Source organism: Emydura macquarii, unplaced genomic scaffold (genome assembly GCF_026122565.2).
Source record: "Emydura macquarii macquarii isolate MOO-44397 ecotype Brisbane River unplaced genomic scaffold, CSIRO-AGI_Emac_v2 contig_2205, whole genome shotgun sequence".
NCBI lineage: Eukaryota > Metazoa > Chordata > Testudines > Chelidae > Emydura > Emydura macquarii.
In genome coordinates, this window is record NW_027132342.1 from 18,473,242 (window position 1) to 18,486,433 (window position 13,192).

The 13,192-nt window shown below is 40.8% G+C and overlaps 1 protein-coding gene across 4 annotated transcripts in view; it reads left to right on the forward strand.

Moving 5' to 3' along the window:
• The window catches only part of EP300 (E1A binding protein p300), a 113,484-nt gene that overhangs the window by 43,398 nt on the left and 56,894 nt on the right, over nt 1-13,192 (forward strand). For all 4 annotated transcript variants that reach the window (XM_067559559.1, XM_067559561.1, XM_067559560.1 and 1 more), the window contains exons 3-6: nt 1,350-1,526; nt 5,598-5,859; nt 7,733-7,846; nt 9,118-9,354. In XM_067559559.1, coding sequence (XP_067415660.1) covers nt 1,350-1,526; nt 5,598-5,859; nt 7,733-7,846; nt 9,118-9,354 — 790 coding nt within the window. The remainder of the gene's footprint in view (nt 1-1,349; nt 1,527-5,597; nt 5,860-7,732; nt 7,847-9,117; nt 9,355-13,192) is intronic.

A 13,192-nucleotide genomic window follows, 5' to 3' on the forward strand; every position in this document is an offset into this window, starting at 1 on the left:
TGGAAGTTTTAACAGATGGGTAGGAGTCAGTTGGGTTTGAAAATAGTGGTTGTCATTTGAACTAGTGCAGCTATGTAGATGGTTGTTGGCTGATTGCTGTAATTAGAGCAAACAAACGGCTAGTTTACACGGAGACTTGGTGTGTAGCAAACCTGGGTGTAAATCTACAGCATACTAGCCTACCATGCACTAGCTGGTGGTGTGGACTCTGCTACCAGGCAATAAAAGTTCCTTAGTCTGCTTTGACATGCTGCTGTCTGTACATCAAAGTGAGTTACAGAACTGCTAGTGTGTGGTGGTAGAGTCCGCACAGGAGGCTAATGTGGGCACCTGTGCTTGCCACTTACTAAGTCTGTGTGTGGACAGGCCTTCATTGTAGTTGAGATCTTACTCATAAGTTTGAACTTTGTCCTTATCTTCACTGAGCTCACAACACTGCTAGCTACAACTGGATCTATGGCTATTGATAGTGTCTTGCTAGCATTGCTTCCAGGTCAGGTTTTTTTGTCCAAGAACTCTGCTAGCCAAGCCTGCTACAGACTACTGCGCGCATGCATATATATATATATATATAGTTCATAGCAGTTTCATAACATTGGTCTGGTGGTGAGGAGAAAATATGGTCTGGAAAAAGGTGTTAGAACACTTAACTGCTATGTAAAAATGTGACTGACTGACTAGCTAGCATAGTTATGTCAAAGTGGAGTGAGCCTGTGTTTGATTAACTTCTGATGTGAAAGATGTTGTAGTTAAGGCACTGTGCCAAACTTGAGAGGTCTGGGTCTGTTCCTGGCTCTGCTGCAATCTTCCTGTGTGGCCATACGCAAATCACCTTTATGGCGGAGTTCTTCATCTGTAAAATGGGATGCTTTTTTTTCCCCACACATTGATGATGCGGAGATAGTCATTATTTGTGAAGTGCTCTAGTACTGTATCGTGATAAGCACAATAGTAAGGAATAATAAAAGTAAAGATAACTGTGAGTGATAAACCTGTTGGACTAAATGCTTTTCAGTGGAAATATTTACAAATATTGGAACAGTCTTAACCAGACTAGCATAGAAAGATGTCTACTGATTCTTTAGAACTCTTAAAGAAGACAGCCTAATCAGTGTGTTAGCGTTGCTATGATAAGGGTATAGAGATATAAAAAGTGGTTTGGAGGAGGGATGGGCAGCACATGTTAGGGCCTCATGCAGCAGACTACTTCTGGTTCCTGGATTTTTATGTACCAGCTAGTCTTTTCTTGTGGTAAGCTTACTATTTCATACAGCAAAGTAAAATTCAATGGAAACACATCTTCCTAACTAAACCTAGTATAACCTTTAAAATTTCTTTTTAATTCCTAGATGGGAATGATGAGCAATCCCAGTCCTTATGGCTCACCATATAGCCAGAACACTGGGCAGCAGATCGGAGCCAGTGGGCTTGGTCCCCAGATGCAGAATAAGACTGGTCTACCAAACAGCTTACCCCAGTTTCCAATGGACAAGAAGCAAGTTCCTGGGGCAGGAATGCCTAACATGGTAGGTTCCACTTTCAAATGGTAGCATATCAAATATTGGCTTGCAATATTCTACTTGTGATATTTCAGGTACTGTAGGATTTTATAGCTGTCAAATACCATGTGCATTCTCTGTCCCCATTTCATGTGTATGCATGGAGGAGGGTCTAACTCTTGCTGTGAAAGATAGAGGCTATGTTTACACTGGCAGCAGCAAATTCGCCACCGCCAGATCGATCTTTCATGATCGATTGAGCGGTCAGTGAGACCCACTCAATCGATGAGGGAGTCGATTGAGTAAGTCCACCCCCTCAACTAGCATAGTGCTGAGCCAACGGGAATGCTGTTCCCGTCGGCTCAGCGCAATGTGTACAGCGCATAGAAGCAGTCGATGGGAGTTACGCAAACTACTCTGCATGGTTTGCGTAACTCCCATCGACTGCCGCCGAATTTCCGGGTAAGTGTGAACGAGCCCAAAGTTGGGAAGGAGGAAGAGTGAATGGATTCCCTCCTTACTGGTGGTAGACTAAAGAGATGCTGGAGAGGTGAGGGTATGCAACTATGCAGAGGGAGTGGGAGGAAGTCATCACCCAGAATGAGCTTCATTATCTGCTAGCCAGCCCTGATTTTTTCTCTCCCATCTCTTTCACTGGTGTTCCACTGTGCTCTCTCAGGTCAGCTTTCTGCAGGACTGCTTTTCATCCATCCACTACCAGATTTCCATGAGGCGAGAAGGAACAAATTTTTCTGTTCACATACTTGTAGTAATTATGTTGTGGTAGCACCTGGGAGCCCCAGTCATGGACCCAGGGTCTCATTGTGGGAGACACTGTACAAACACATAACAGAAAGATGGCCCCAGTCAGAGCTTTGTTCGTGTTTTAGAGGCAGCACCTATCCTGTTGCATTCTATTTTCAGGCAACTACTGTTGGGGTGGCTCTGCCCTTTGCTGTTATTGAAGCAGGACTTTCAGAGAAAAGAGGGGTGGGATTCTTGGGTGAAGTGGGTGACCAAAAGGCTAGATTTAAAACTAGCCCTTATTAATTTTTGACAGATGACGCTTGTTCACAGGGACTTGACTTTTCAGAATAGAGACCTGTTGGTTTCAGTTGTCCTTTAATTTTGCATTGCATTATTTTAAAAAATTGTAAAACAATTTAAGGGGATTTGTGACATTCTTTATGTTCATTGTAGCAAGTAGAGGAAAAGGGTATAAAAAAGAATAAACACTTTTCTCTTACTATTACGAAGATACTTGTTTTTAATAGGTTCATCCTTAAAAAAGAAAGAGATTTCTTCTTCTTATGCATCAGAATCTAGGCTTTCTTTTCAGCAGATGTCTGTGGTCCAAAAGCTACTTTGAACTAATTTTCTAATATTAAATTGGGGGATATTAAAGCATTCTGAATTTAATTTGTTTATCTTATTTATACAGAGCTCCTCATTCTGAGGCCCTAGGGGTTCTACACAACAATTTAAATGCAATGCAATAAAAACATCTTCCCATTGAAAGGCAGGAAAAATAAAATCCTATACAGGGCTTGAAATTACTGGAGAAAAGTTCTGGAAACTGTCTCCTGAGTCTTTTGAAAAAAGGGAGGGATGGAATGGAATGGATGTCTTAGGGATCATGTACCACAAGAGCAAAAGTGTGACGATAGGACTCTTGGAATGAGGTTGGTTACTTGTCAAAATAAGCCGCAAGAATAGGGTTTTCATGGTGTCTGGTCCATGATTAGGGCTCTTCAGTACTATGGTAATATAAATAATATGAGGGCCTACCATCTTTCAGAACTCAAAAAACCAACAGGACCATCTTATTCAGTTTGCCACTAACAAGCAGCCAGTGCTTAATTTCTTAAGCAACACTGTTGCTGCCTTCTATAAGTGGTGAAGAGCCCTGCTTAAAAGTACTAATGAGAGAAAATTATAGTCACTAAGCCGTTTGTCTTGGGAACAGCTTGCTGTTGCAAAAGTTGTTAAGGTATAAGTCAGTGTGGCTGGTACAAATTTAGTGGAAAAACACTTTTGTACTATGTCTGATATTTCCAGGGAAAACTGTCCAAAATAATGGACAGTTTAAAACAGTGGTTCTTAACCTTTCCAAACTACTGTACCCCTGAAGCCTGAGTCCCACCCCCACGGGGCTGAGGCATGTAACTTAGTTTCATGGCGCCCCTGTGGCTCCAGGCAGTTGCCTTTCTTGCCACCCCCAATACCAGCTCTGCACTTGCGACCCCTCTAAACCCCCAGGTTGAGAAACACTGGTTTAAAATATCCTTCAGAAGGTAGGGAGAACAGGTGGCACCAAAGAAAAGGACATCTTTGTACTGACTACCACTACCGATCATCAAACTTTAAATCTTCAAAGGTTGAGGAGGGCAGATATCATTAATGCCTTTAGATGTTGGTATTGACCAAGCGTATCTCCAAAGAAGATATTGAGCGAACAGGATTCACAGGTCAAAGTACATAGGATTGTTTGGCATACTCATTATACTCCACCTCATGTTTAGAGGCAATCTCAGTAAGAAGCCTTATGTATACATTGAATATAGGTGAAATAGGATAAAGTCTTGAGCACTGCATTTCAAACTGTTCTGAAAAACAGTTTTCCATCACTCAGTAATTCCAATCCTTTACTCATACATCAGGAGGGTAGTTCCATACACAGCAATGTAGATATAGTTGCTGAAGCAGCCTCTTGTCCTCTCAGAAGCTTTGGAAAGGTTCAGCATGATCATTATAGCCCATGTACACCCAGATGTCAAAACATCAGGAAGTTCAGACTCAGACCCATTTTTAAGATGATTTATGCATCCAGGTGCATCTAGAACAGTGTTTCTCAATTGGTGTTCTGCGAGAAAGTGACATTGCGCCGCCGAGAGCAGCTGTTCTCCGCGCCGCCGAGAGCAGCTGTTCTCCGCGCCGCCGAGAGCAGCTGTTCTCCGCGCCGCTGAAAAAGGGAAGATGTCCCGGGTTTTTTTTGACAGAGGGTATCGAGTATGAGTGTAATTTCCCCGCGGAGCCTAAAGGGTTCCGCGGGGAAATTTAATTGAGAAACGCTGATCTAGAACCAAATACATACCACCTTCCCAATTCTGTCTAAAAATGAAAGGTTGCAAACAAGCCAGTAAATGGGAGTATTTGAGCATTAAGACTTAATGGTGCCCGTAACCCTTCCCCGCCTTTTGTGGAAGGAGGATATTGATGATGCCATTCAGAGCAACTAGAGAAAGCATGGGGTCAAGATCAAACAGATGGTGAATCTCAGAAGATCCCAGAAAACCTTCAGTTGTCATCAGAGATTACATCAAACTAATTAGAAGTGGACAGTCCATCAGAAGCCTCAGGTTTTTCATATTAAGAAGGCACAAAGAGTAGCTCCTTGCCCCTCAGAGAACTCATCACAGGTCAATTGAAGGAAATACTAAATGGACCAACACAGTCTAGGCTAATCATACTGTGCACTACCTGGAAGTTGTGTGGCATCTCTGGTAGAGAATAAGTAAAACCTTTGTGTTGTGTATGCCTGCATGAAATCTTTGTAATGGGCAGCTTTCCAACCATCTCTGCAGCTGGACTCTTGCTTTCAAAGGTGGAGGACTTTTTTGTTAGCACCTCTTCAAATAATTATACAAGTGCTACAGGAGCTGTCTCCCTTAGTTTTATCTTACAATTAAACTACTGCATCCATAGCTCCTTCTGATGTTTTAAAAATGAAGTTTAGTTCTAGTCATATTTAATGAGATTCAAGTAGTCTGGCCTCATAAGTCAATCTTGTGTGTGAATCTGAGTGGCCTTAATCAATTTGCACAGATGAGGTAGGAAGGAGGTGGGGAAGAGAGGCTGAAAGTACATCTGTTGTCTGCAACAAGTTTCAATACCAACTTGCAACAATGTTGATAAATATTTAATTCTGGTAATTAGTGGTTAAAGGTAGGTGGAAGGTATATTGCTTTAAAAGCAAAATTGTGTTCATCATCTGTTTTAGCAGTTGTGATTTTGTGTATGCTCTAGCTACTCAATGAATTGACCCTTTTTAAAAAGGGACTTACACAAATTAAAACTGTCTCCATCACTTCCCTCAAGGGCCAGCAGCAGGCTCCTCAAGTTCAGCAAGCTGGGATGGTGCCAGCTGCTCCCCAGGGAATGGGATCAGGTGCACCTACAGCAGACCCAGAAAAACGCAAACTCATTCAGCAGCAGCTCGTTCTCCTCTTACATGCGCACAAGTGTCAGCGGCGGGAACAGGCAAATGGTGAGGTGCGACAGTGTAACCTCCCTCATTGCCGTACCATGAAGAATGTCCTCAACCACATGACACACTGCCAGGCTGGCAAATCCTGCCAGGGTAAGTAGAGAGTGAGCATATGTGTGTGTTTACAAGATGAAATATAGGGTTGGACAGAACTCCATGAAGGAGACAGTGAAGAACTTTTCTCACTTACAGAGACTGGGGAATTGAGCTCATAAAAGGGTTTTGACAACAGGATGCCTCCAAGATCACAACTGTATGCTAAGAAAAAAAAGGGTTGAGCACCTTTTGTGATGCAGAGGCATAGCCACTCAACTTCTACCCCCATTCTGAAATAAATACAGTAAAACTTGCCAAGATCGACCACTCATGGGAGTTAGCAAAAGTGGTTGCTTGTAAGAGGTGATCTCTTTTCAAATGTTTGCTCACCAGACAGTGATGGTGTTCCATGGCCTCTGCAAGTAGTCACTTGTGACAGGTGATCTCTCTTCAGAGGTGGTCTCTAAGGCAGATTTTACTGTAGTTGTGGTATCTGTTATCAGTGGCCTGCAGCCATTTGACTTCTGTCCAGGATATTGTCAGATCTCACATAGTAGAGGGTCAACTTTGACAGTACTCGGTTTGGAAACTGCCAGAGGAAATCCTGGTGCTGCAGTAGGTGGTGTTGGAGGGGTTCAGAGGGGAGAGTGCCATATACTGAGTCAGTAGGTATCCAGTGCCTCAGATGGGTGCTTGGAGGATGTGGAACTGAAAGTAACATATTTAGGATGAAGAGTAAAATTGAGGTCCCAACCATTTTTTATTAAGACTTCCAGAAGGTAAAGGTGTTAGCCTCAGTATTCTGCCCAGTTTCTGACCTAGAATTCTTGCAGTTTTAGCTGGATTCAGTATTCTTCACTTGTCTCTTGTAACTGTAGGATTGCTATTTGCTGGTAAACTGTGCTTAGTCAATTTAGAGACAGCTGTGTTTCAATGGTGGTAGAGTGATCCCTGTGTATGCAATCTGTAAAGCACTTTGGGATCTCTCAGGAAGAAGGTGGGCTATATAAATATATTCCATCAAGGAATACACTTTTTTATATACCCCTTTTGGCAGTGGAGCTGTTGTCATTCATGTTATAGTTGTTAATGGTCAAAATGGAACCCATGTTTTGTGCATACCTTAGTCTTGTTTTAACTGAGTAACAGTTCTGCACACTTCAGTTTAAGTTCTGCAGTAAGTCTTAGGTAAACACTCTTGAATTTTTTTTGACACTGAAAGTATGAAAGAATAGGAATTAACATATAGGGATTGGTTTAATGACATAGAGCCTCTCGTCTCCAGTCAGTACTGACCTGGGAGAAAGTTGAATCAGTGATGGTTGCAGACTTCTATCTATTCATTGGCCTTTGTACAGTTAGTTGGTGGAAAGGAAACTGGATCAAATAGTTTGTCGTGGCTTATGGGCAAGTGCACATTTTTCTGACATTTGTACCTCCATTTTGGTGTCAAGAGACAACAAGCAAACATGAAAAATCCCCTCTGCCCCAAAAATTGGTTCTGTCAGATGGAACGTGGTACAGGGGTGTGTATGTGCATGTGTTTTATAAGACTGATTGGTATTATGGAAACTCTCTCCTACATTAAATTTAAAAGTAAAAATGAATAAGAGCAGGGTAACCTAAATAAACCTAATGGAGAAAAATCTTCAATTTTATTGTTAAACAAAAGTTAACTGTAAAACTTCTGGTTTATTATATTCTGCTAAGAGAATACCTTAAATCATGCTCTGGTAAGAGATTAGATCAGATGTCTTAATAAATCTCTCTCATGTCTGATTAAGATATTTCATGCTGTTACACTTTTTAGAGCAATGACATGATGGTCCCTTGTGTGCATGCATGCATGGGCATGAAAGAGAAGCATGTGGAGAAGTGAAAATTTAGAATTATCTTTTAAAAAGATTTTTGTTCCTCTTCCCTTTCCTAGTGGCACACTGCGCATCTTCAAGACAAATCATCTCGCACTGGAAGAATTGTACAAGACATGACTGTCCTGTGTGTTTGCCTCTCAAAAATGCTGGGGACAAAAGAAACCAACAATGTAAGCTTCCTATGGTCTTTTGCATACTAGATTTACCATAAAGTGTCATGTTTATAGTTAGATTGGTGTGTTGTAAGCTCCTATGATTATGTATCAGAGAAGAGCTGCCATTCACCCAGGGACTAAACATGTGAGGATAAGGATTTTCATGTTGCTTTGGAAGAATGCCCCCACTTTCTCTAGCTGCTACCCAATATTATGTTGACAGACCTCTTAAATAGTTTAATTTAGCCCTTTTAGCTGGAGAGAAGAGGCCAGCATGATGCTGGACCCAAGGGGGCTGGTGGCTCTCAGAGAGAAGAATTATTGGGCTTGTCCACTTTTATTCTAGTGTCAGAACGGTGAAACGAGTTTTACACACTAAAGATTAAAAAACTGTTGTGTGCTAAGATCTTCTGTCTGCTCAGATCAATATGAAGGTATTAAATGACATTATCGTATTGGTTATATTTATGCCAGATTATATACAACTTGAATTCAAAGTCCAATTCTGGAATTTTTAAAACTTTTGGTTTATAAATGCCCTGATGACACATCATACATGTAGTTAGAGCAAATGATTTGTAGGATTTACCGAATACTCTTATGATCTTCAGCAAAGGTTGAATGAAAGTAACTCGTGCCTCTCGCCCAGCCAGCCCCTCTTCCTCCCCATTACCATTCTGAGCTGACACTTTTCTGCCATGTGAGGAATACTATATGTAAACTTCTCTTTTTACCTTGGCAGTGTCTGCATTATGTCCCTGCTGGTACTACCCCATCCTTCCCCTAGTGTTACTTGCCCCAAATTTTTCTTGCTGCGTGACTCTCCCTTGATATTCCTGTCTAAATATTCTGCTGCTTCAGTTTCCCAATATTCCCTTCAGGAAAAAACCCTTTCCCCTTGTTGCTTTATGCTCTTCTCACAACTGGCCATGGGGCTGTGTTTACATCTCCCCACCCCCCTCTCTCAGCTCCTTGACTGATCTGAAGGAATCTGCTCCACAGGCCTTTAATATCTGATTATGTGCTGCTTGTGTTTTTAAACTGGTTAAAGCAAACTGACATGTCCTATACATTTAATAATAGTGTAAATGTGAAGTAACACATTGAGGAATTTTACTCTACCACAAACTTCTCATTGTGGACTCTCTTGACCAGGGTGCTCGTGTAATTGCTCTTGTAAGGGTGTGTTTTGGTCAGACCAACAATTGAAATTCTGTGCACTTTCACCTTTTTTTTTTGGTCTCAGTTTCTGACATTTTTGTTAATGTGGTATCTGTCTTTTCCAGCATTATTGGGCGGAGCTGCAGCAGGACTTGCAAATACTGGCTCTGCAGGGGTGGGGCAACAGACTACGCCCACTATAAACACTACCAGTCAGATTGACCCCAGCTCCATCGAGAGGGCCTATGCAGCCCTTGGACTGACTTATCAAGGGAATCAGATGCAGACACAATCCCAGGCTCAAGTGAAGAATCAGCAGCAAGGGCAGTCACCCCAGGGGCTGCGCCCTATGAACCCCATGAGTAAGTTGACACTCAAGTATTAAAATATAAACTATATACAGCTATCTTCAGTGCTTTGTCTAATGCATGCTTCATGTTATGAAGTATGCTTCAAGATTTCCTTAAGTATTTTTGTTTCAGAACTGCTTTGTGTACATTCACACCTAGCACAATATCGGAATGCAAGTATGACTTCATGATCAGACACAGATTGAGCATTTTACAGCATTGTCATTTGATTTGTAGTGTTTGCTTAAAAATTTGAAAGAGCTAAATAAGCAGTGAATTGCTGTTCTCAACTCATTGTTTAGATGCGTAGAATCATTCTGTCTGTATGTTGCTCATTTTAGAACCACCAAAGAATACTTAGGTCTTAACTTTTATCTGAACTGCCCAGATAATCTATTCTACCCAGGGAGTCAAACTGGAACCAGAGCACTAGTTTGAACTGGTATTTTTACTTGAACCAGAACCGAACCTGAAACATAATTTTGTCCTACCTCCTGAATCAGAACTGAACTGAAAAAATATTTGGGTTACAGGTTAAAATAAAGTTTCAGCCTTTTTAAGTTCAGTATTTTAAAAAGTGACTGTGATCTTATTTTTATTATAAAATAAGACAAAATAATACATTGGAGTGTGATTGCAACCAGAAAAGGCCTGCCCCAGTATAATGAGAAGAGAAAGAATAGGAGGAGGTCAGCACAGAAGAGTAGGGAGGCAGAGGGGAAGCTAGGAGCTGCTTGCACACATGTGGCAGCAAGGAGCCCTAGAGAGAGAACTATCTCTGAGACTCCCCTCTGGGGAGAGCACAGATGGAATGTTCTCTGGTCCCAGAAATTAACAGTAACTCTTCATGCCCAAGGAAAAAGGTAATGGCTCCCCAACCCTTCTGCCTCTGACAGGGCTGCTTCCACTTATCCCCAATGCCTTGGATAGCTCCTCCCTCCAGTTGCCTCAAATTCAAATGTGTGCTTTCATCAGAGAGGTCCAATATGACAGAGCAAATATTAGAAGATATTTAGTTCACTCAAACAAATTGTTTTATTTAAAAAAAATGGTTTGTGACAACACAAAAACACTAGGAAGACTCATGAAAAATTAGTTTAAAATGGTGAAATCAAAACATTCTGAATTTAAATGTTGACTTTTTTTAAATTTACTTTCACTAAGATTGAAATTTGAATTGAACCGGCAACTGAACCATTACTTTTTTTGGTGACTTGAATCAGAACTGAACCTGAATGCAACTGAATCCAAACCTAAACCGAAGCAAAATGATTACCAGTTTGTCTTCCTGATTCTGCCCATGCTGTCAAAGCTGATGTTTAAGGCTTGCTTCATATACTCTTGTGTTCTTTTAATTTTGATAGATTCAGATTGCTTTCCAGGAATAGCTGTTATTCATCAGCAGTGGTGGTTGCTGGTTGGTTTACACTGTGGGTGTTATTCCAGAGGGAATAGTTTTCTTTCATTATGGGGAGCAAATGGAGCGTCACTAACGATTCATGGTGAATGTATATGTGACCAAATTAAGATCTGTCACACTTGTAATCCAATTTGGGGGAAAGGGAAAAGTGCTTTCAGTTATAACTTTTAAAAAAATAGATAATTGTGTATCTTTAAAACACTTCAGAATAAAACCTTTTAGATGTGATACACTGAGATGGTAATGAGGTTCTCTTGGGGCCCTGCGGCAGTCCATACACATTCATGCTTGCAGTTGGTGTAAAAGCACAAACAAAAAAAATTTGCCCCGTACCACTCCAGTGTGGCTGTTCTGGGCAAATAGAGATTTTGTTTGTTTAAATGAGGTTAGTCAAATGCACTAACACAAATTAAGCCAGTTAAATGGATGCTTTGAGATTCAGCATTGTCATTCTTTGGTTGTCTTTACCTAGGTGAAAAGCCCAGAATAAGCAGAATTTTACTAATAGGTTACTTCACAGAAAACAATGTGGTGCATTTAAGGTTCAATTTATGGATATCAGGAGCTTCCCAACCCATTCTGATTGTTATGGCTTTTCTTGTCTCTCTGGACTATTTTCTGGAGGGATGTCCTAATCTTTAGTAATAGGAGAAATGTGTTCTAGAACTAAATCCTATTTCCAAGGACAGTTGCTCTCTGAAATTTCTGGAGACCCTATTCAGGTTCCTGTTGCCCATTAAAATTATTAGGCTAGTGGAGAGAAGACTGAATTAGTACCACAACCCCTGCAGATGAAGGCTACAATTTCCTTCAGTTCTCTGGTTCTTTCTAAAAGAGAAAAAAATCCTCCAATAAAACAAGGGAAGTTGTCATTGATTTTTTTTCACCCCATGTCCCTCCTAAACACACCCAAATTTGTAGGAATACACCCATTCAGAGTAGTAATGGTATCCATTTTTAAAGAGCCAGCACTTTGCTGGGAGCTTGATTAGACTTGAAACTCTAACTTTATGTAGTCTATTGTGAACGTCATCCTTCTTTAGATATCAGGAGTTGTCAGGTCCTAGTATTCTTTTCTCTACCAGCCATAACTTATGAGCAGGTTGCATGCCTTCTGAATAGATTTGTAAGCTAATATGGATTCTTAACTGATTTAGCCACTCATTGAAGTAAATACTCATGTTCATGCAGATTTGTTAAATAGGTTTGACCTCACCTCGAATGCTGTTCAGTTTTGTCAGAGAAATAATAGAAATAGAATGGGTCTGGAGAAGGCTAATAAATTCAGGCCTTGTCATGAGGGATAGCAGGTGAAGAACTGAGATATTAAAAAACTTGCTTTATACTTGGAGAGGATGAGAGAAATTATGGCAGTAAATAAAAATTGACTGACTACAGAAAGCTGAGTGGGCACTCCTGGTCACCCTTTATTTGTAACAGTACAGAAAGACATTTGGTTAAGTTAAAGGTGGTAACAATAAAACCAGGAAGAAAGGCTCACTGTGTGAAGAGACTTCTTTTGGTCAAAGACATAGCACAGGAATAACTTCACAATGAAGGAAAGAGCTGATGAAGCTGGGAATCTCTCTGAAATTTCCTTAAATCAGCAGGATCACTGACAATACTCTTCTTGCAGGCTTCCTCACTTCTTTGATTTTTCTCCACAGAAAAAAATCCGTACATGGAACTCTGTAGTGAAGGACTTTGAGCCAGATAGCTTAGTAAGATTCAAAACAACATTACACATGATTAAGACTGGTATCTGCAACGAAACATTAGAAAAATTACAATCTTCAGGCTGATCACCATCTGAGATCATAAAGAAATGTCATTCTTCCATGCTGTATATTCAACTATTAGGAAACTTTTAACTGATTAGAAGAGGAGGAGCCCTTGCTCTAACAGTACTAGCTATTGTCAGACAGAATACTAGTGTAGATGGATCATGGCTTCCTTGGGTATGGCAGTTTATCTTGTGACTCCCCCCTGTCTCAAATCTTCCATTATCACCGTGGTGAATGTCCATGGAATTGTAGTTTATCTGAATAGCAGAGCTTAGTCCTGGGACTATGACACACAACACACTGTATAAATCAGTGAAGGGAGTGTGACTAAAGTAGCAAACAAGATGATGGCTAAATCCAGCTCTTGCAATAAAGGGAGGGGGGAAGGAAAGGAATCCTCCCATACAAAGATATGTTCCCCTGCCCCCCACCTTCCCCAACAAAGACATGGCCATGAAAGAGTAACTCTCCTTCCAGCAAAGACTATTTAGGTAGATAAAGAAACACCAGTCACACAGAGTGATCTGAAGGACCTTCCGTTAGAAATAAAAAAGATGAATAAGGATATGAGGGAAGAGTTCCAGGTTTACCTTAAAGATACTCAAAATGAAATGAATGAGATTAATGGAAAAATATGAGATGTGGA